The sequence below is a fragment of the Notolabrus celidotus genome, chromosome 20, assembly GCF_009762535.1.
Source record: "Notolabrus celidotus isolate fNotCel1 chromosome 20, fNotCel1.pri, whole genome shotgun sequence".
Classification (NCBI taxonomy): domain Eukaryota; kingdom Metazoa; phylum Chordata; class Actinopteri; order Labriformes; family Labridae; genus Notolabrus; species Notolabrus celidotus.
In genome coordinates, this window is record NC_048291.1 from 8129119 (window position 1) to 8149134 (window position 20016).

The 20016-nt window shown below is 39.4% G+C and overlaps 1 protein-coding gene across 1 annotated transcript; it reads left to right on the forward strand.

The window, feature by feature from the left end:
- The first annotated feature begins 70 nt into the window (after window positions 1-70).
- chst12a (carbohydrate (chondroitin 4) sulfotransferase 12a) lies at window positions 71-17641 on the forward strand. Its single transcript, XM_034711985.1, has 5 exons — window positions 71-180; window positions 6941-7527; window positions 10129-10281; window positions 12128-12307; window positions 13887-17641. The coding sequence occupies exons 2-5, from the start codon at window positions 7162-7164 to the stop codon at window positions 14433-14435; spliced, it is 1248 nt and encodes a 415-aa protein (XP_034567876.1). The 5' UTR covers window positions 71-180; window positions 6941-7161; the 3' UTR covers window positions 14436-17641.
- Window positions 17642-20016: the final 2375 nt, after the last annotated feature.

Here is a 20016-nt window from a genome sequence, read left to right on the forward strand (position 1 = left end):
ATCTGTAGAATTTTTCCCTTCATGAGCTCATTCTGCAGGAACATCAGCTGTAAACTCTCGCGGTGTTTAGCGAGATTCACGCTCCATCTCTAAAAAGAAAAAAACGGGGGTCTCTCTCTCTCTCTCTCTCATCACAGACTCAGCTGACGCGGCGCAGGGAGCTCATGGACACGTAAAAGGGTGAGAAGGTGCTTTTTATGACTCATTTTTTTTTTTTTTGTATTCTTAACTTTCAGCAACAAGGCTTATTTGAATTCACGTTTGCCGAAAGCCTTCGCATTACTTTGACTAATTCACTCTCCTATAGATTCACTGACAGGCAGCGTGTATTGATAAATCCACCACAGCCTGTGCGGAAGGAAGCGCGCTGTTTTCTGTTTTCTGACCTCTGTTCATTGTTTTCGACGAAATTTTGACTCACGGCTTCACACGACACCTTGCTGAAAAGCAGCCAGGAGCTGAACGCCTCCCCGGGGTGAGGAACAGCCCGTCCCCGCGGCGCTGCTCCCCCGTCAAAGGCGACATTGTGTCCCCGGTCTGGCATCTGCTACTGGCGGCTGCTGCGGACTGGACGGTGTGATTTATCTGTCGTCCAGTAAGCCCGAGCTGTTCTTTATGGACGTGGACGAGAGTAACAAAGCTTCTAAAAAATCACATCCGGCTAATGAAGAGCCTGTGTTTCTCGAGACATCTTGGCACTTTACAAAAACCTGTGTCAACGCGGATACGTTCAAAATTAAAGCTCCAGTTCATTCCCTAAAAGTTGTTTTACACTTTATTATTCTTTCCATAACCACGGTGTACAGTGTATGAGGGACTTTTGAGGTGCTGGACTTCAATTGAAGTAAACAAAGGCTAGTCGTGATGTAAAAACTATAGGTGTTCTGATACAACTTTTGCCATGCTGAAGCCGATACCGATACTGATACCTGTGGTTATGAATGCCGATACCGACTGTCAAAATCTCCAGTTGCAAATATTTAAAGCTGGGGTTGGTAGTCAGATTTAGATACACTTTTTTTAATACTGGTTTAAATTATCTTTATGTCCTGATTGTAACTAAAGCCGCTCTCTACAGCCTGAGTAAACCTGGGAAAACACCAACCAATCCCTGCCATTAGGGTCCAATATATGAAACCAATCAAATCCTGTCCTGTCATTCTGCCCGCCTCCTGTGTGTACATATCATGTTTGTTTGTGTTTCTAGCTTTCTTCACTATGACAATGTTTTGGTGTTTTCTTACCACTGAGTGAGACATGCAAAACACAAATGATGTGCTGAGGACCGGTTTTGAATCAGTCACGATCATATGCTTGCGAATCGGCGGCGCTCGTGCATATGGGTACTCGCCAGTGACCCCATTATTAGAGGAGCATTTTGTTACGCGCGAACACGGCAACATGACTTGAACTCATACAGCGTTACATGTGTGACCATGTGCTTTTTGTTTTCGCACAAAGTGAATATACTAGGTAGGAAAATAATTAACGGGATATAAACGTATGACTTCTCCGGCCACGGCTTCAGCTTTAGAACACACCGAGCCAGATTTCAGAAAAAACAGCTGTTTTACAGCAGCTACGGCAACCCTCTAGGAACATAATATTCCACCGAAAGCAAAATCACAACAAATACAGAACCCTCTGTGACACCTGCGACATGTCAGTTAAAAAAAAGTGATGTCTGGAAGTACTTCGAAAAAAACGATAAAGTTAAAGTGCAATGCAAGATATAATTAATTCAGTTACAATCGCGCGTTAACCGTCTGCTGCAAATTGGGTTGAGTGACAGCGGACGTAAATGATCGGCTCAAATGCCGATCACCGATCAATTAAGAGACTTCCAAATCGGCTCAGATCCGATGGTTGAGATCGAGACCGGGGACATCCCTAATAAAATATATAACATACTCCAAATATGTATCACTTATACTGTGGACTAGCTAGGGAGCGGTACCTTTCACACTTGAACCGATACGGTACCGATACCCGGTACCTGGGAATCGGTACCGGTACTCAACGGTACCAATTTTCGGTACTTTTGTGTGTGTTTGTGATAATAAATGTTAATTTGTTTAATAATAAAATCTCAATTCTTTTAAATTTAACATACTTATTTAATTTAACATTAAATGAACAGAAACAGGATTATATAGGTCATTACATATATTAGCTGGCACGTGCTCGTGGCGTCTAATTGCTCTTTCGGGAGTTTATTAATGAACACACGTGAATGCCTGCGGACAGGGAAAACGTCAGTTCTCTGTCTCTTTATAATAACAGGACACACAACTTACTTGTTGGACATTCACGCATACAGGAACGGTTATGAACAGGGCAGGTAGTCGGAGCAGGAGGGTTCGTCTCAACTTAATCCTCCTGCAGCTTTGCCTCGCGGTGAGTGCGCGCCCGTCAGCTGCAGGCTTCATTTGGCATGCTCCTGCGCAGATGCAGAGAGCAGAGACGTCCACCCAATCAGTCTCAAACTTTATTACAAGGCGAAAGTATGGAAAATCACCTACTCTTCCACTCCCTCACAGTCACAAGGATGTGTACATAAATATGGTACCGTTTGATTTTACGTGAATCGGTACTCGGTAGTACCGGCGGAATTCGGTCGATACCTATAAAAGTACCGAATTCGGTACCCATCCCTAGGACTAACGCTTGCTCAGCTGTGATGCCCTGATACTTGTGCTACGGACAGTGAAGGGAGTATTGTAAACTACTGAGCCCAAGAATACACTGCTGGATAGATGCATGATAGATGCAGATAAATAAATGATTCACATATACTGACTAACCCTGGTTGTAGTTGATACAGCAGCATAACATATGTTCTCCTTAAAATGGCTCTTAATTAAAGCACTTACGTAAACAACATTTCTTAATCCAGCACTGACAGGAGATGTTAATATATTCTGATGTGTCTGATATGATGTAGATTTCAGAGCAGCAGTATATTCATCAGCGTGCAGAGAGGAAGAGGAGTGTAGTTGTCTGCAGCCTCTAGAGACAGAATGATGATTTTCCATGTCACTGGATCTCTCTAAGCTTCAGGAAAGAGGAAATAATACGACGACTGTTGCATGAGTGAAATGTAGAAGGATTTTGGAACGACAACGTGACAGAGTGTGACTGAAAAAGGCTGGAGACGGAGTGGAATTAAACATGAACTGTGATTGAGATAAGCCACACATAGCACAGACATTGACTTTGTCTTTTTACGGCTGTGTTTGCGCAGCTCTCCAGAAAGTAATATGCTATTTTGTGCATCCCCTGAGCACAGTGAGCTTCAGTGTGTTCCTGTACATGCAGAATGTATCTTGGTGAGGTGTGTAAAATATTTCAACTGGCCCTCTTTCAAAGGTTGCTAACACAGGGGCTTTGATTACTTCAGAGGTGCTCAGTATTAAAGTGTGCAGATGCTGTACCATAATCCATAGGAAGCCCAGTGTGGGTACAGCAGGATACTTGTGCAATGAAAAGGTTAGTACGGTATGGTATGTAGAGCCCTGTGGCACGCGGATATTTGACAACCACCTGTGATTTTACTGCTGGCAGTGGGAGTTGAGTCAACTGGGAGAGATGGAGAAGAAATTCAGCTCATGCCTCGTCAAAAATTTGAAGCCAACAAAGTTTGAGACTTGCCTGCCTAGCTGGTGTTTTTAGCTCTCTTTCAAACCAGAAGAGATGGCCGTGCTCATATGCTCCAATAAAAGATTCTCACCTTGAAATCTGAACACTTTTGAAAGTGTGTTGCTCAACCAAGCTGCTTGAAAAGGAGCATTCTGAAAACACAGGGAATTCAGCAAGACTCATAAACACTTGAGTGTTGGTCCACAGCCCTGGTCTTATATCACACTATTCGGTCCCTCCAGGAAGTTGCGATTTCGCGATCGCAACTATCAATGCAAATTCAACCAATCAGCGCGATTTTTTCGCGGCCTTGCAATTTTATACAATCACCGCAATTTTCCCACAAATTTGACCAATCACCTTAACCTCAGCCCCTGTGCGTCATCGGTTTTGTCATCAATTTCACTTCATTGGAACATAAACGCAAGTCCTCACTTCATGTGCACTTTTCAACAACAAAACACACACGGAGAACGGGTGAACACAGAGGACAGCAGGCAGGACAAGTGACTATGACAACGTTGTTACAGATTGAGGGGCACAGTGTTCGCTTGGTCTCTACCTGCAGCAGGTGTGCTTTATGAACCAGCTCTCCTCATCTCCATGCATCTGTCTCATCTTCATACATGATTTTTACCCCCGGTGTACGTTAGTGACAGAGACACAACCGGGGGACGTCCGTTTAATATTTGAGGTTTGACGTTTTTGCCGCCATTACTGTAAAAAGCTCCACGTCTAAAGCTTGATTTAATCCAGTTTGGTGATACATCAGACACATTCAGTAAGTTTTAATAAACTCATAGTCATCAAAGATGCAGATTCATTTCAGAGTGCGTGAACTGACTGTCAAGTGCCTGTGTCCTTGCGAGGTGCATTCAGAGACCGTAGTAAATGTGAAATACAGCCCTTTAATGGCATTTTTCTGTGAAACGAGAATCAAAATACAGTCAGTGGCCACATCAATAATGTTTTCTAAAAACAACTATAATTTAGCATATTTACTTCCCCCTGAGATGTTATTGGGGGAAAAAAATAAAAAAAAATCGCAACTTTCACAGCAATTTGTTCAAAAAGCGGTCGCAAAATCAGGCTTTTTGGGCCGCAACAATCACAAACAAATCCCGCGAAATCCTGGAGGGACTGACTATTGTTACAATGTTACAATGTTACAATGTCATTTAGCAGACGCTTTTATCCAATGCGACGTACATACGAGAACAAGAACAACACAAGCAAAGATCTAGACAAGAGGAAACAAAATCAGTATGGGTAACAAGTCCATTTGGGTGCAGGTAGTGCCAAGCAGTGTAAAGGCAATGCACAAAGTAAAGAAGGATTTTGTATTTTTTTTTGTAAAATAAGGAACATCTACAACGAGGCAACCAAACCATTTGAGACTTTCCGTTATCATCATCAACAATTAACATCACCAAACTAATGACCAAAGTACCAAGTGCTGGGTCACTCAAGAGCTGAACACAGATTCCCAGAGTAGAGCAGGACAGTGCGAGTCAATTGTAGCTGGACGACATGATCTGCCACTGGGGACAACAGTGGAGAACAGTCTAGCTAAGTACATAGTGCTTCTTAAAGAGCTGGGTCTTTAGCTGTCTTTTGAAAGTAGAGAGGGACTCTGCAGATCGAATGTTGTATATCATACTTCTTCATGAATAACTAAATGTTAAATAGTTTAGCACAACATAGTCTGAAGTATCAGGATTCTAAATAGATTGAGCGAATAAAGAGTGTAGCCTGAAGAAAGGCAGCCTGTTCACACTGGTCGCAAGAATTGAAGCCAATGTGGAAAAACTGCAGTTCATCGAGTGTCCGCTTGAGGCTGGCTACGGAAGTACCGGAAACTACATACACACAAATTAAAAAAAAAAAAAAAAAATGTGGTTTAGTCTGAATAGCAAATTTCTTGGTCGGCACACACTGTAAAGGGGCTACATTTTTTCATAACGTGGTATTTTCAAAGATATTTATTTACTTAATTTAATTTATTTTTTTTCATTTAAAAGGACCATACATATTAATTAACACTTCTGTAAATATGCCAGAATTAGCCAAAAGGCTAGTTTACATCCGTAGACCCTTGACAGATGTTAAAAAGGATCCCTAAAAAGATCAAGATTAAACAAAAAAAAATAAAGTCAAGTATAATCAAATGAAAATAAGAAGGAAGAGGAGAAACCAAAACACAAACAAAAAAGAAAAGAAAAGTACAAATAGCACCGTATGATTAAAAATGACTAAAAGCTGCTGTACACATTTGCATCAGACAGTGACTATCAATCATTAAAATAGCGGCATACATGATAGATTACGAGTTTTCCATTATGAGAGGCACAGGTGACTTGATTGACAGGCGGGAACACTGTAGCTTTTGGCTAGGAGGCTCAAAGCCTGCCCCTTTACCTCACACTAGCTCGACAGAAGTTAGGTTGAGTTCAGCATTTCCAATATGGCTCCTGCAGACGATTGGCTTCAAAACAGTGCTTCAGAAGCAGATGGGTGACGTCACGAATACTACGTCCATTATTTATACAGTCTATGGGCCAAAACAAGCAGCAACCTCCAATTTTGAAATATGCGTATGTGCATAAAACTGCAGTTCCTCAAGTGTCCCACCAGAGGCTGGCTCCAGAAGCATCAGAAGCCACGTACACACTCATTCAAAACAGCCCATCTTTACAGTCAAACTTAACATGTTTACAGCCTGGTTCAAAAATCAACTATCATTGTTTTTCAGGATATTAGTGTTACGAGATATGATTTAAAAACATTTTTATTCTGTTGTCTATGTTTTTATTTTTCGTTTGCATTATTCGTACTCTGAAAAATAGAGCATTCTTTTGTTATTTTAACCACTTGTCATTAACTGCAAAAATAAGACCTACTTGTGAATATTTTATTTGTAAGTTTGGAGAAATGTACACATGAAAACAAAAATGTTCCCTGTGCTCAAACAAACTTATGGATAGAAGAACCAAGGAAATAAATATTTTGGCAGTGGTGTCTTCAGTTTTATCTGGAGCTGTATATAATAGTGATTTTCTATCCCTCTGTTATTGCTCTCTTTGTTCTCTGTGCTGCTGAATTCCCCTCTTTTCTGAGCTCTGCTTTGTATCTCTGTTTCCTCTTGTTCAGACCTTGTTACACATGTATAAACTACACATTCCTTGATTAAATAGCGTCTGTTAAGAACTGTTTGTTGTTGTAATTAGTTTTTTAATAATGGAGGTGTAGTGCAAGATGAAATGTATTGAAGTGTGGTCTTCTGTGTCTCTCTTATCTGCAGGGCTGCAGGCATGGAGCAGAGGTGAGAGTCAGTCCATGGATGTTCCACACCTGCACCTGCACTGCACCAGCATCATGAAAAGCCCCATCCTACCACAGACTCTGCTATAGCTGCCATCTTTACTGTCGCCATGGTGAGAGAGAAAGAGCGAGAGAGAGAGCTCCTGGACCTTGACTCTGTTGCCATGGTGACCTTGTAGCAAGAGGGAAGCAACAGTCGCCATGGGAACGTCCAGAATGTTCCGCGTCTTCGTGGTCCTGGGCTCAGCCTTCATGATCCTCCTCATCATCATCTACTGGGATGATGTCGGAGTTTCACATTTGTATTTGCACACTCCCGTTTCGCCGGGACCCAAAATTCCCCACGGCCCTCCCCCACAGCAGTCTCAGACCTCCAGAACCCCGTCTTTTCTGTCAGACATCGATGCCTTCGTGAACCAGTTCTTAGAGCCGGGAACTGGTGAGCCCACTGACCCAGTACCCCCGGACACGAGTAACCAATCAGAGAAAGCAGAAGAGCGGTACATACCAAGACGGGAGTGGAAGATTCACTTGACTCCTGTAGCAGCAGAGCTCAGAGAGAGACAGGTACTTATCTTATATATTGTTTTTTTTTCCTTTTAGTGTGTACAAAATCCAATCTGTATGTATCTATAAAGCATATTTAAAAAATACTAAAATTGAAAAAAGTAAAGCACAATCAAATATATTAAAGAAACAGCAGGACAACAAAATACTAAAACTTTTATCCCCTTACAAACTAGGGATGGGCAATTGAAGCCAAAATACTATTCAATAATCATTGGCATCACACACACACACACACACACACACACACACACACACACACACACACACACACACACACACCTAACCCTTAACAGCCCATTTGTGTGGCAGTCTTGTTAGCCAGCAGCAGGACGAGGTGCTGCTAGTAGTGAGCACTGACGGCGTCTGTCTCAATCGTTATGTCGCTGTTTCTGTGACGCAGCAGCGTGGTGTGTTTGTTTACATTTTACAGCCACGCACAGTCTCTGGAAATACATTTTGTAGTGGTGTGAGATTCAGAAACGGAGAAAATCAGTGCGACTGTCGCTAATGTTTTCTTCTTTTGCTGTTTAATGCAGTTAGCATTCTTCTTCTTCTGTTGTTTAATGCTTTAAGACGCTCTGTAGGCCGTCTGGCAGGAATACTGTATCACAACCAGGCAAGGGTGAAAATGATGAAAAATTGTACTTTTAAAATGAGACAATATTCGGAGTAACTCTTTTATTTTTTCAAAAAGAACGAATATTCGAATATTCAAATATTCTAAAATCATTGCCCATCCCTACTGCAAACCTGGTCACAGTTTGAGATCCTCTGGCAGTGCTCTGCTAGCTGTTCCAAGGTCCAGACTGAAAACTAAAGGGGACAGGGTTTTTTCAGTCAGAGCTCCTACACTCTGGAACAGCCTGCAAGAGGAGATCAGACTTGCAGAGTCAATCCCTTATTTTATGTCATTACTCAATTTATATAATTTTACCTCTGATTTTAAGGGTCTGTTTTATAGATTTGTAATAATAATAATAATAATAATAATAGTAATACACTTTGTTTATATAGCACTTTTCTAAACAGTTACAAACTACTTCACAGAAAAACAGACAGAAACAATGTAAAGAATAATAATGATAAATATAAACAAAAGATAATGATTAAATATTTAATTTTTACGCTACATTTTGCTTTTCAGTTCTTTTTGTTTTTATTGCCCACTGTGAAGCACTTTGTTACCTGTATTGAAAAGTGCTAAATAAATAAATAAAGTAGTATTATTATTAAAAAGGGTTTAAAAAAAGGCAGCTGGTAATAAATATAAGTCACAGTAAGCTGGTCTAATTGGCTGTGTGACACTTTTTCACGGAACACATCTTGACATGTCAGGACAGGAAAAGCACATGTATGAATAAAACATCCAGAATAGCTCCAACTTATTCATCAGCCAGCTGCATGCTGACTCACCGGTTTAGCTCGGAACATGGAAACAGGAACATCATTAACATCACAGAGTTTCACATTTGCTTTTGCCCAAATAGCAGCAGAAATAAAGTTGACCCTGATTTGTTGATGACAGCTTTTATACCTTAAAAAAGGTGTTGGATTCATGAAAATATTGTAATATAAAATGAATGACATTTTTTTGAAAGTTTAGATTCTCACTATCTCTTTTCTGTCTATATATATTTATGTCATGGGCTGTAAAAACCATGTATGAAGTCTCTGTGATGTCATCCATTGGTCTCTGTTTGAGGTGTTTTGTAGCTCAATGATGGTGGTAGACATATTGGAAATGTTGACTCAACTTAACTTTGAGTCAACATAGAAACAGGCAAAGAGGTGGGGTTGAGGCAGACTTTAAGCCTCCTGTAAACAGCTACAATCTGCCCTCCTGCCAAGTAGCCGTGCCTCTTATTATCCAAATCTATCCATTGCTATATAAAAATAATTATCTTTCTATAAAAATACCCCACTTTTATATTGTGTATTAATAAATAAACTTAGAGTTAGCCTCAAGTGGATACTTGAGGAACTGCAGTTTTTTTGCACTTCCACATTGGCCTCATTTCAACACTTGAGGTTGCTACTTGTGAGAGGAAATATTTGGACTTATATGCAATGTCAAAATATTTATACTTTGAGATAAAAATGTATTGCTTATATAAGCTTACATAAGCCAAAGACCAAACATGTCAAAGGTGTGTATACACAAGAGGATTAACTATTCAAAAATAAAATGAGGTCTGAAACTAACAGGTTTCTAGGTCCACCCACGTTGATCTTATAACTTGCTTTGCCTAACACGACTCTCTCTTTGGTCCATGTGGGCATGTACACGGTTTTCCGGTTTAAATGACATCTAAACTACCCACCTAACAGGAGAGTTTCACTTTTTTCATTCTTATTGGATTATGTAGGTTCACCTTGTTTCCTCGTAAGCAGAGGTTTAATAAGACAGAGGAAGTGGAAACAAAGTGGGTGGAGAGGGCTTTGAAGTCAGGACCTATTGATTACTTGGTAGAAGTGAGAATAAAGAGGAGTAAAGGCTTTTGAAGAACATTTATTTTTCTTTTATTTATTAATATTTTTGGATGTATGTAATATATAACCCTGATTAAGGGTACGTGTCTGATATTTCCTATCCCATAGGAGCAGCGGCGGAAGTTACTTCAGGAGATGTGCGCCAATGACAGCATCGCGTTTCCTGGCAAAAATCGTTCATTTGATGACATCTCAAACAAGGAGCTGGATCATCTAATCGTGGACGACAGGCATGGTATTATCTACTGCTATGTTCCTAAGGTACATAAACATCTTATTCTTTTCACTGCTGTGTTAACGTCAAACTTGTTGAATAGTCATAGTCATTTAAACCTTGCAAACACATTAGTCCCCTGTAGGCCTTCATAGTAATAATATTGAACTGTTTTAATCATGTGTTTTTATCTTTATTCCCCCTTTGGAGAAAAAAATGAGCTTATTTTTAGAGTTGCGTCTGAACAAAACCTTTAATGGTTAGCCCAAATTATTGTACTTAAAGCGGCTGTTGGTAGTCGTGATATAAACATTACTTCTGAGAGAGACTTTGGATGTCAACACTACCCCTCCCCTCTCTGCTGTCGTAACCCCGCCCACAAAGATTGTTGTGCGCGTTCTATGAAGTAGTGGCTTCCCAGCCAATCAGGGCGACATAGTGGGGCAGCCACTCTACTAATCAGGACAGAGGGCTGGGGAGTAGCCCTGATTGGTCCATAATAACGGGAACGTGGGGAATAATAACATTGCTTGATACAAAGGCATTGGAAAACACAGAGATTTCGCCATAATCTCAAATGACATCACTTACCGATGAGTACCGAGTGGTATTATGAACTTTTCTCCAAACCCAGCAGAAAAAAGTAATGTTTTTTACACCGTTCCTTCCAACAGCAGCTTTAAATATGATTTTTAGTATTCTTTGTTTTTTATCTTTAAAATATTTCCCAGACTTTATTGATAATGTGTATTTCAAAACCTGATTATTGTATGACCTGTTTCATTTGCAGCCTTTGTGAAGCACTGTGTAAGTCAGATTTTGTTTTTAGCTTTTATAACAATAATAATAATACAATAACCATAAATAATAATAATAATAATAAAATTATCATTATATTAAATGAGATATGTTTACTTGGATCTATTTTGGGGAAATTTGATCAATTTACATGAATTTCTCTGCAACCTAAGCTGACTGTCCCCGATTAACTGTTGTTGAGTCTGACATATGACCCCATAAGGCAGCTAAGTCCAAAATGCACAAACACACATATTTCCCTAATTAGAGCATATACTATATAGAGCATATACTATATTGATATTACTTGCTTTAAAACCTGATTACTGTATGAACTGTTTCATTTGCAGCCTTTGTGAAGCACTGTGTAAGATAGACTTTGTTTTCTTTGGTAATAATAATAATAATTTAAAAAAATAATGATAATAATAATATAATAATCACTATGATAAATTAGGATTTTTTACTTGGATCTATTTTGGGGAAATATTTGTCAGCTTACATTAATTTCCTGGCAACTTTAGCTGACTGTCCCCGACTAACTGTTCTGAAGTCTGATCTATGACCCCATAAGGCAGCTAAGTCGAAACATACAAACACACATTCACACACACGTATACTTTTCTATATGACCAACAGAGGACTATAAAGTGAAACTAACACACTGTTTTGCGTCCTTTAAAATAAAAATATGACAATTTTCTTTGAAAGTGTTTAACCATAATAAGACCTATAATGTGCTCTTTATTTTTTATCATTTTAAGATATTTAAGAATTGATCAATTCACCTTTTCTCTGTCTGTATCCTTCTGTTTCTGCCCAGCTTGTTGTGGCCACAAATTAGTCTGGTTCTTCCTGAGATTTCTGCCTGTTAAATAGATTTTTTTTCTTTTCCAATGTTTCCAAGTGCTTGCCAATTGGTTGATAAATGATGGGCCTCTGTAAATAACGCAGATGTGCAGTGTAGACCTGCTTAATATATAACGTGCCAAAAGATTTTGTGCTACATAAACGAAATTCTTGGCATGTTTTTTATGCAAATACAAATCCTGTTTCTTCTCTCTTCCACCCATGTCACCTGCCCACCTCTCACAGGTAGCGTGCAGTAACTGGAAGCGCATCATGATAGTCCTAAGTGAAAGCATGCTGCAGGACGGCGTCCCCCAGAGAGACCCGCTGGCCATCCCCAGAGACCTGGTCCACAACAGCAGCATGCACTTCACCTTCAACAAGTTCTGGAAACGTTACGGCAAGTTTGCAAAGCACCTTATGAAGGTCTGTTCAAATTACACTTTCTGTTATACACCATATGGAGTTATGAATAACATATAATGAAACAGTCACTAAAATGTTGTTCAATGGGAGGTATTTATTCATGAAGCTTTGTGTTAAATGTGCTGTGTGGTGCATGTGGGGACCTCAGGTGAAGCTTCAAGGCTGCACCTGTTCACTGCTTGATTGAAGAGCTGTGAAAGGGACTGTGGTGCCTAATGAGCTGTTCTAACATCATGGCTGGGAATGTCTGTGCTTATCTCTCTGGAACATAGTTCACTTTGGTTTGATGTTTCATTTACAAACCAGTGAAAGCTAAATGAACAGACACATTTTAGAGACGCCTCACTCTAAACTGAGCTTTTCCTCTACCAGCGTCTATACCATAGACCAGGGGTTCCCAAAGTGTGGGTCAGGACCCCCTGGGAGGTTGCTAAACAAAAATGGGGCGTCGTGAGATGTCATCTAGAATGTTTATTTTTTAAAAGTTATCTAAATATAGTACATTTTACCAATTATAGTAAAAAATATGGACAAAAATAGTAGCTAACCTTGAAGTAAAACCTTGAAAATAGAATCTGTAATGAGTTTTCTACCTTTCTTTTTGTCAAATGACTCCTAAGTTTAGAGTTAGTGAACAGTTAATGATCAAAAGCATCAGTAGCAGTAGGTTAATTCATAACAATACAGAAAACACAGACACATGCTCATATAGGTAGGCTTATTTTCTGCAGACCAGCTAAATAAAGCCACATTAAATCACTTCCAGGAACAGTGGGGGTCGTGAGTCTTTGGCACCTATATTTTGGAGTTTGCGGGCTGAAAAGTTTGGGAACCCCTGGCATACACTGTATAAATAATTGACGTAGTATCCGTGACGTCACCCATCTGTTTTGAAGCCAATCATCAGCGGGAGCCATATTGGAAATGCTGAACTCAACTTAATTGCTGTGGAGCGAGTGTGAGGTAAAGAGGCGGGCTTTGAGTCTCCTAGGCAACAGCTACAGCGTTCCTGCCTGTCAATCAAGTCAGCTGTGCCTCTCATTGGAAGACTTGTAATCTCAATATCTGCCAAATTGCCACTTTATAAAACAATTCATCCCCCGTACAGTATGTGCCAATCGAGAAATGAGCTATCCAGACTGCGCTTGTTTTTTGTACCAGGCTATAAACATGTTTATTTCTGCTGTGAAGATCGTCTTTTTTGAATTTGTGCGTAAGTGGTTTCTGATACTTCCGGAACCAGCCTCAAGTGGACATTTGAAGAACTGCAGTTTTTAACACTTCCGCATTAGCTTCAATTCTTGGAGGTTGTCGCTTGGTCTATACATGTAATCAATGTCATTTTTTTTTACATCTGCTAGCTTATGTTTACTATAGGTTATACTGCACCTCCCACACAGGGACATCATTTTAACTGCTCGGGACTATTAACACTTATTCCCAGAAAATGTCTTCCCACACATCAAGTTATTAGCTCCTGGATTTGTGTTTTCTATTGTATTTGACATCTCTTTAAATCGTGGGTTATTTCTGTGATAATAGTATAATATGTGCTAATACGATTCTTTGTTTTTCAAAGGTGAAGCTGAAGAAGTACACCAAGTTTCTCTTTGTGCGGGACCCCTTTGTGCGCCTCATCTCAGCCTACAGGAATAAATTTGAGTTACGTAATGACGACTTCTATCGGCGCTTTGGACAGGTCATGCTGCGCCGCTACGCCAACCAGCCCACACCTCCTGCTTCTGTGGACGAGGCTTTCGGTGTGGGTGTCCACCCCTCCTTCTCCAACTTTCTCCAGTACCTCCTGGACCCTCAGACAGAGAAAGAAATGCCCTTTAATGAGCACTGGCGGCAGGTGTATCGGCTCTGCCACCCGTGCCAGATACAATATGACTTTGTGGGCCATCTGGAGACAGCAGAGGAGGATGCAGAGCACCTACTACGACAGCTTCGGGTGGATAATGTTGTGGAGTTTCCCAACTCTCATAGGAACCTCACAGCCAGCAGCTGGGAGGCTGACTGGTTCAGCACAGTGCCTATCGAGGCGAGAAGAGAACTCTACAAGCTGTACGAACCTGACTTCAGGCTCTTTGGCTACGACAGGCCTGAGTGGATCCTCAATGAGTGACTCATGTTTCTACGAAGCTGATCACACCACACACAGACCCTCACAATGTTTTTTATGTAATGAATATCACCACACTCCGACAACTGCAACACCTCCAGTTGTCCTCCTGTCATGTCTGTTTCTCACTGAGTGTGCACATTACTAAGGATACTCACTCCTCTGAGGAAGCACATTTATGAGGCAAATCCAGGGAATAGCAGTTATTAGATTTTATGTTCAATCTCAAATTTAACAAGAAGCACACAAGAAGGAGGAAAACATTTGAATTGTGGATTTTTGCAGACAGCAAATACCCCTAAAATGATGCACATTCAGTGTTGTTGTAGACTCAAAACTGAGGTTAGGAATCCACCTGTCCTCTGAGCATGTTGCGTAATACGACATATCCCGCTCGCCCTTTTTTGTTGAAGCCTTCAAATTCAAAATGTGGCCCAATCTGATCATTTGTACTTCAGCAACCACCTGACAATCTTAAGTAGCACTCTGATATCCCTCTATACCGGCCTTTTTCTGTTAAAATCCGTATCAGTACTGTTGGTAAAACAAGATATACTGTAGCTCTGAGTATCTAGAAAAGCCTGGGACACAGGTTTAGGTTGAAGCAAATGTTTGTTGCAACCTTATTGTCTCCCCAACTAAAACAGTGTTGTTTCTTACAATGTCGATAACAACTTTTTTGCTTTGTAGGGAAGATTAGGGCCTGTTATATTTTTTTTCTTGGACTCTGAGAGTGAAGTCAGAATTTTTATTTTTTTATTTTTTCGGAATTGTAAGATTTTTTATTATTATTTTAGTTCTGTTTCCAATTGTCCAGTTTGATGAATTAAGTCTGTCTTACCAGAAGTCTGATTAGACAAAGTCAAAATTCTGAGATTAAACTCAGAATTCTGATTTTTTTTTTTCTGAGATTTATCAAAACAAAGTTGACATTCTTTCCTCATTGTTTTAGTAGATTTGATACTAAAAGGACAAAGAGCCACAGAACATTTGTTTTGTAATTCTGACTGCTTTCTTACATAACTCTGAAACTCAAGTCAGAACTTCTATTTTTTTCGTAGAACTCTTGGATGAAAATCAGATTTATGACTTTGATTTCAGAATTCAGATTTCTGAGATTAGTGTAAAAAAAAAATCTCAACATTTCCGATTACAGTGACAATTTGCAAATTCTTCCTCTGAATTTTCTGCTTTAAGAATTTTAGATTTTTTTTCTGAAAATTCTGTGATAAAATCAGAATTCAGATTTTTTTGTCAAAATCTTTTCATTTCAGACCGGTCTCCAAATTATTACAAGAAAGACAGAGTTCTTAACTATTTTTTTTATTAGTTGATTTAATCTAAAAGGACAAGTGCCACTTAGAGGTGAGCTCTTTTTTATCTTCTGACTTTTAACTTCTTAATCTGAAAGTCAGGATTCTGATTTTCAATTAAGAATTTCAAAATGTTTCCCCTAAAACTCTGAAATGAAAACCATATTCCTGACTTTGATTTAAGATTACTGACTTTTTCTCTCCGAATTTGGAAATTAAAAAAAAAAAATTAGGTTTTTCAATTCAGAATTCCGACATTATTCGTAAAACTTAAAATCATGTTGTACAAGCTGTGGCGAACACACAGGTTCTATAGCAGGACTTCCCGGGTGATGTCAGGAATTTATACCCGTGTGAGTTGGTGATGGTTCTCTTATGGTTTGACCTGTGTTGTTCCATCACAGATGCTTTTATCTATATTGACCTGTGATAATGCCTTGGATGGAGTTGTAGGTATCCGTGATTATGACAGTCAGTGCATCACTCCAGTTATCCCTGAAATGTTATTGGTTGACAAATGTAATGTGTGAAAACTAGCAAAATATCAGCAACCAGTGTTTCTCCACTAACATTATTTTTATTGTTTATCACACTTAAATCCTTTTTTCTTATTGATCTACTCCAATCTAGATATTGATAAGGAAGAACTGGTTTTGGTTTAACATTATCAGTTCAGATGCAGCAGACAGGAACCTGAATGAAGACTCGGTGTGACAGTATATTAGTTTAAAGTTAGAGCTTTAGTTGTCTTTTATTTTACATTGAAATTTTACAGTGAAATGTTTATCTGCATGAAAGGGATTTTTTTATGTTGCAAAATCATGTTGACAGCTATCATTATCAGAGCAGTTCAGTTTTTTTGTACCTCATATAAACAACCTGCTATGTTACATATCACAAACTGCAGAGCCTTCAAAGCTGGCTTCTCCAGACCTGGATCAAAAGGCTCAAGTTTGGCTCACATGCTTGCTTTGGTTTAACATTTCAGTGTGCACATGCTAAATTGTGACCTCATCTTCAGGAAGCACATCAACTTCAGATCTGCAAAGCTGAATTTGTCTCAGCTTGTTTTTCTTAAGCACTAAACTGGAGCTTCAACATTCTTGTGTTTTCACCTCAGCTCGATGTGCACAGGTGAGCCTCGGTGTGTTTTAAACGGCCAGCTCTCCAAAAGGGAATAGCACTTGCATCGCCTGTCTTTACTTTGTTTAGGTCAACTTTTCACCTTTCTGCTTCTATGTTTACGCACAGGCTGCGTTTCTACTCGCACTGCTCCCGCTTTCTGGATAAGAGGAATATTTCTCTGTTTTTTATGGCAGCATTTTCATGGCATGCAGTATCCTGTAGCATGGAGCGGAGTATTTTACATGAAGTTATCGATGAGTATTTTGAGTATGTGCGATGTAATGCTTCAAGTTTGGCTGAAAGTGTTTTAACTTGATGCAAATTAAGGGTATGGTAAGTGTTATGTCTGTTTCCAAGTAAAGGTTTCATCAGAGGATTGTCAGGATTCTACACATCATGACATGAGAGTGAAGATGAGATAGTGCCTTTGGTTGAAAAAGTTTACACAGCAAAAAAGTATTTTTTTAGAGGGACTGAATTTTTACTTTGAACAAAGCAGTGCGAGCTGTTTGAAGCCACAACAAGGTGTGTTTGATATTCTGCGCCTTGTTTCTCATGTGTGGTTGGAAAGAAAAGGAGAACACAGCCCTTCAGCAGAACTATCACTCCGTCGTTACGACTCTGTGAGGACTCTTTTAGTTCACTTGTGGATTTCTCTGTGTATCGTTTCACACACAGGATCACTGTGTGGTTTGTACTGTATGTGATGTCATGGACATGCTGTGTGCCACCTGATTCTGCAAGTCACTAAAGATGTTCATGTTCACACTATGACTGGTGTCGTCTCTCTGCCTTTGAGTTCATTGATTTGTAAAGAGGTGTTTCTAATTGAATCCAACTTTGACTTGTAAGGACTTTTCTCTCATCTGGAAGTGGTTGAATCGGATTCTTGTTATCATCGCAGCAAAAATAGAGAGAGCAAAAAAGGCCAAGCATTAGACACCTTCCCCTCCCCCACAGCAGAGTTTGGAGTGTTTCCATATTTCTTCAGAACTGTGGTTTCTTTGGAAGTTCAACTTTGAAAAAGGAAACAAAAAGTGAGTAGACTCTTCCAGATTTCCACTCCTTTTAAGGACTGATTCTAAGAATAAGATTTTTTAAGACCAAGTTTTTATAAAGAAACGGTTAGAATTGGTAATAAAGATAAAACAAACTCCTTAACTCTCGCGGTCAAATTGACCCTTTTTAAAGTCTATTTAGGTAATATATGCCTTCCAAACCAGCTAAATGCAGCAGAAAAATCTGTGCAGCATGTGACAGAAGAGGTGGCATCAACATCACTTCTTAATTAAAAAAAAAATCAAAATTTAAAATAAAATAAACAAAAATCAATGTCATGTAAAACTATTATATTTATATTTAGGGCTTCCCAATGTACATACAAAAAAGTTTTAACATTAATTTGAATGAAATACGAGTGAGTTATCCTCATTGAACCATGATCTGTTAGAACTAAAGAACACCAATGAACTAAACTTGATTTAAATGGTTAGTAATGGAGTTAAAAATTAGATTTAACAAAAATGTGTATTGGGATTTTTTGGGGCTCTGACACTTTTGGATGATTGAATATGCCCCGGGTCAAATTTACCCAGGAACATTATTGCTGTTCCAGAGAAACGAACATAACAGGAGGATTAAATAAAATAAGGATTAGTTGTTGTTTAACATTTCCGAGAAACCAAATCAGGTTTTCAAATGTCACTTTTACAGTCACGTGTCTAAATGAAGCACTTTTGTTTTTAGCATTTTAAGACCATGATAATTAGAATAACCTGCAGCATACTAGATCGATGACAGGTCTAGTAATGAGCATACCTTTGTTCTGTTTTTGTCACACTTGCCCCGACCTTACTCTCCATGACACCCCATAGTCACATCTGGTGGATTTGTTGTTTCATGTCTCTGCTGCATTTGCAGCCGCTTCCTTAAGAAAGGCATCATAACTGCGCCTAAGCTGTCGGGCAGCTTGTCCTACATCAGAGCTGCTTTGCTCCGGTAGACTTGTCTCTTCATCTTTCATCCCTTTGATGCTGTAGCTGCCGGTGAGTGACAACTGGCCTGGTGGCTTTAGAGAGAAGCAGAGCTGTCCACTGTTGTAACGATCACTGGCATTTAACAACTAAACCCAAATATAAAACAATCCCACTTTTTTTTTTCAGATGTTTTTAGATGGAACAAACCCTGTGTTATTTAAGGCCAAATTGTACATAAAAAAATAATCAATCAATCAATCTTTATTTGTATTGCACCAAATCACAACAAACGTTATCTAGAGACGCTTTTACAAACATAGCGAATCAAGAAATTATTAACAAAGACCCAACATCAAGACAGGATAAGACCCAGTCCCCTCTCACTTAAAGAACTCTAATCTCATCTTAATCCACCATGAGCATTGCACCTCACAGGGTTTAGCAAGTTACAGCTGTAAGGAAAAACTTCCTTTTAACAGGCAGAAACCTCAAGCAGAACCAGACTCATGTTAGACAGCCATCTGCCTCAAAAGAACAGTTCATTAATTTGCAAAATGAACGTGACTAAATATTATGATAGACAACACGTCTGCCCCTCCTCTCATTGTCTAAAAGTGAAGCCAAAATTTTGCGCTGTTGATGTCATTTTGAGTCAGACACTGTGCGGATTGGTGTCTGAGGCTGTTTTCGAAATGGCCTGCTACATACTACCTACTAAAGTAGTAGGCAGTAGGTACTGCAGTAGGGACTAATGTAGTAGGCAGTCGGTACCTGGATTTTTGGTTTCGGAATACGGAAGTGAACAACGGCCGATCTGATAGCGAAACTGCTTCTTTAGAATTCACTTATGATTTAAAAATTTAGGAAGTCGTTTATGTGAAATTAAATACATTTCACAGCACCTAAAAACTGAGTTCACCCCGTCAAAAAAAGACAAGAAAAAAGAAAAAGCGGAACAAGCGCTGTGCATTGTGGGAAACAGTACGCGTGCAGACTGGTCTGATGCATACTGTGAAATTCTCCCGAATCAGTAGACATCGGAGGAGTTTTGGCATACTGCAAATTTTGCTCTTGTTCACATACTACTTACTACATACTGGATTTTGGCCAAATCAGTACGTACTGCTAGTATAGTAGGCGGATTCGGAAACATCCTGACTGTTGAGGCTA

Excerpts from the sequence above, each read along its gene's own strand:
- chst12a (XM_034711985.1), top strand. The coding sequence starts at position 7,162 with ATGGGAACGTCCAGAATGTTCCGCGTCTTCGTGGTCCTGGGCTCAGCC. Across the intron at positions 7,528-10,128 it reads CAGAGCTCAGAGAGAGACAG|GAGCAGCGGCGGAAGTTACT; the intron begins GTACTTATCTTA and ends CCTATCCCATAG. Across the intron at positions 10,282-12,127 it reads TCTACTGCTATGTTCCTAAG|GTAGCGTGCAGTAACTGGAA; the intron begins GTACATAAACAT and ends CACCTCTCACAG.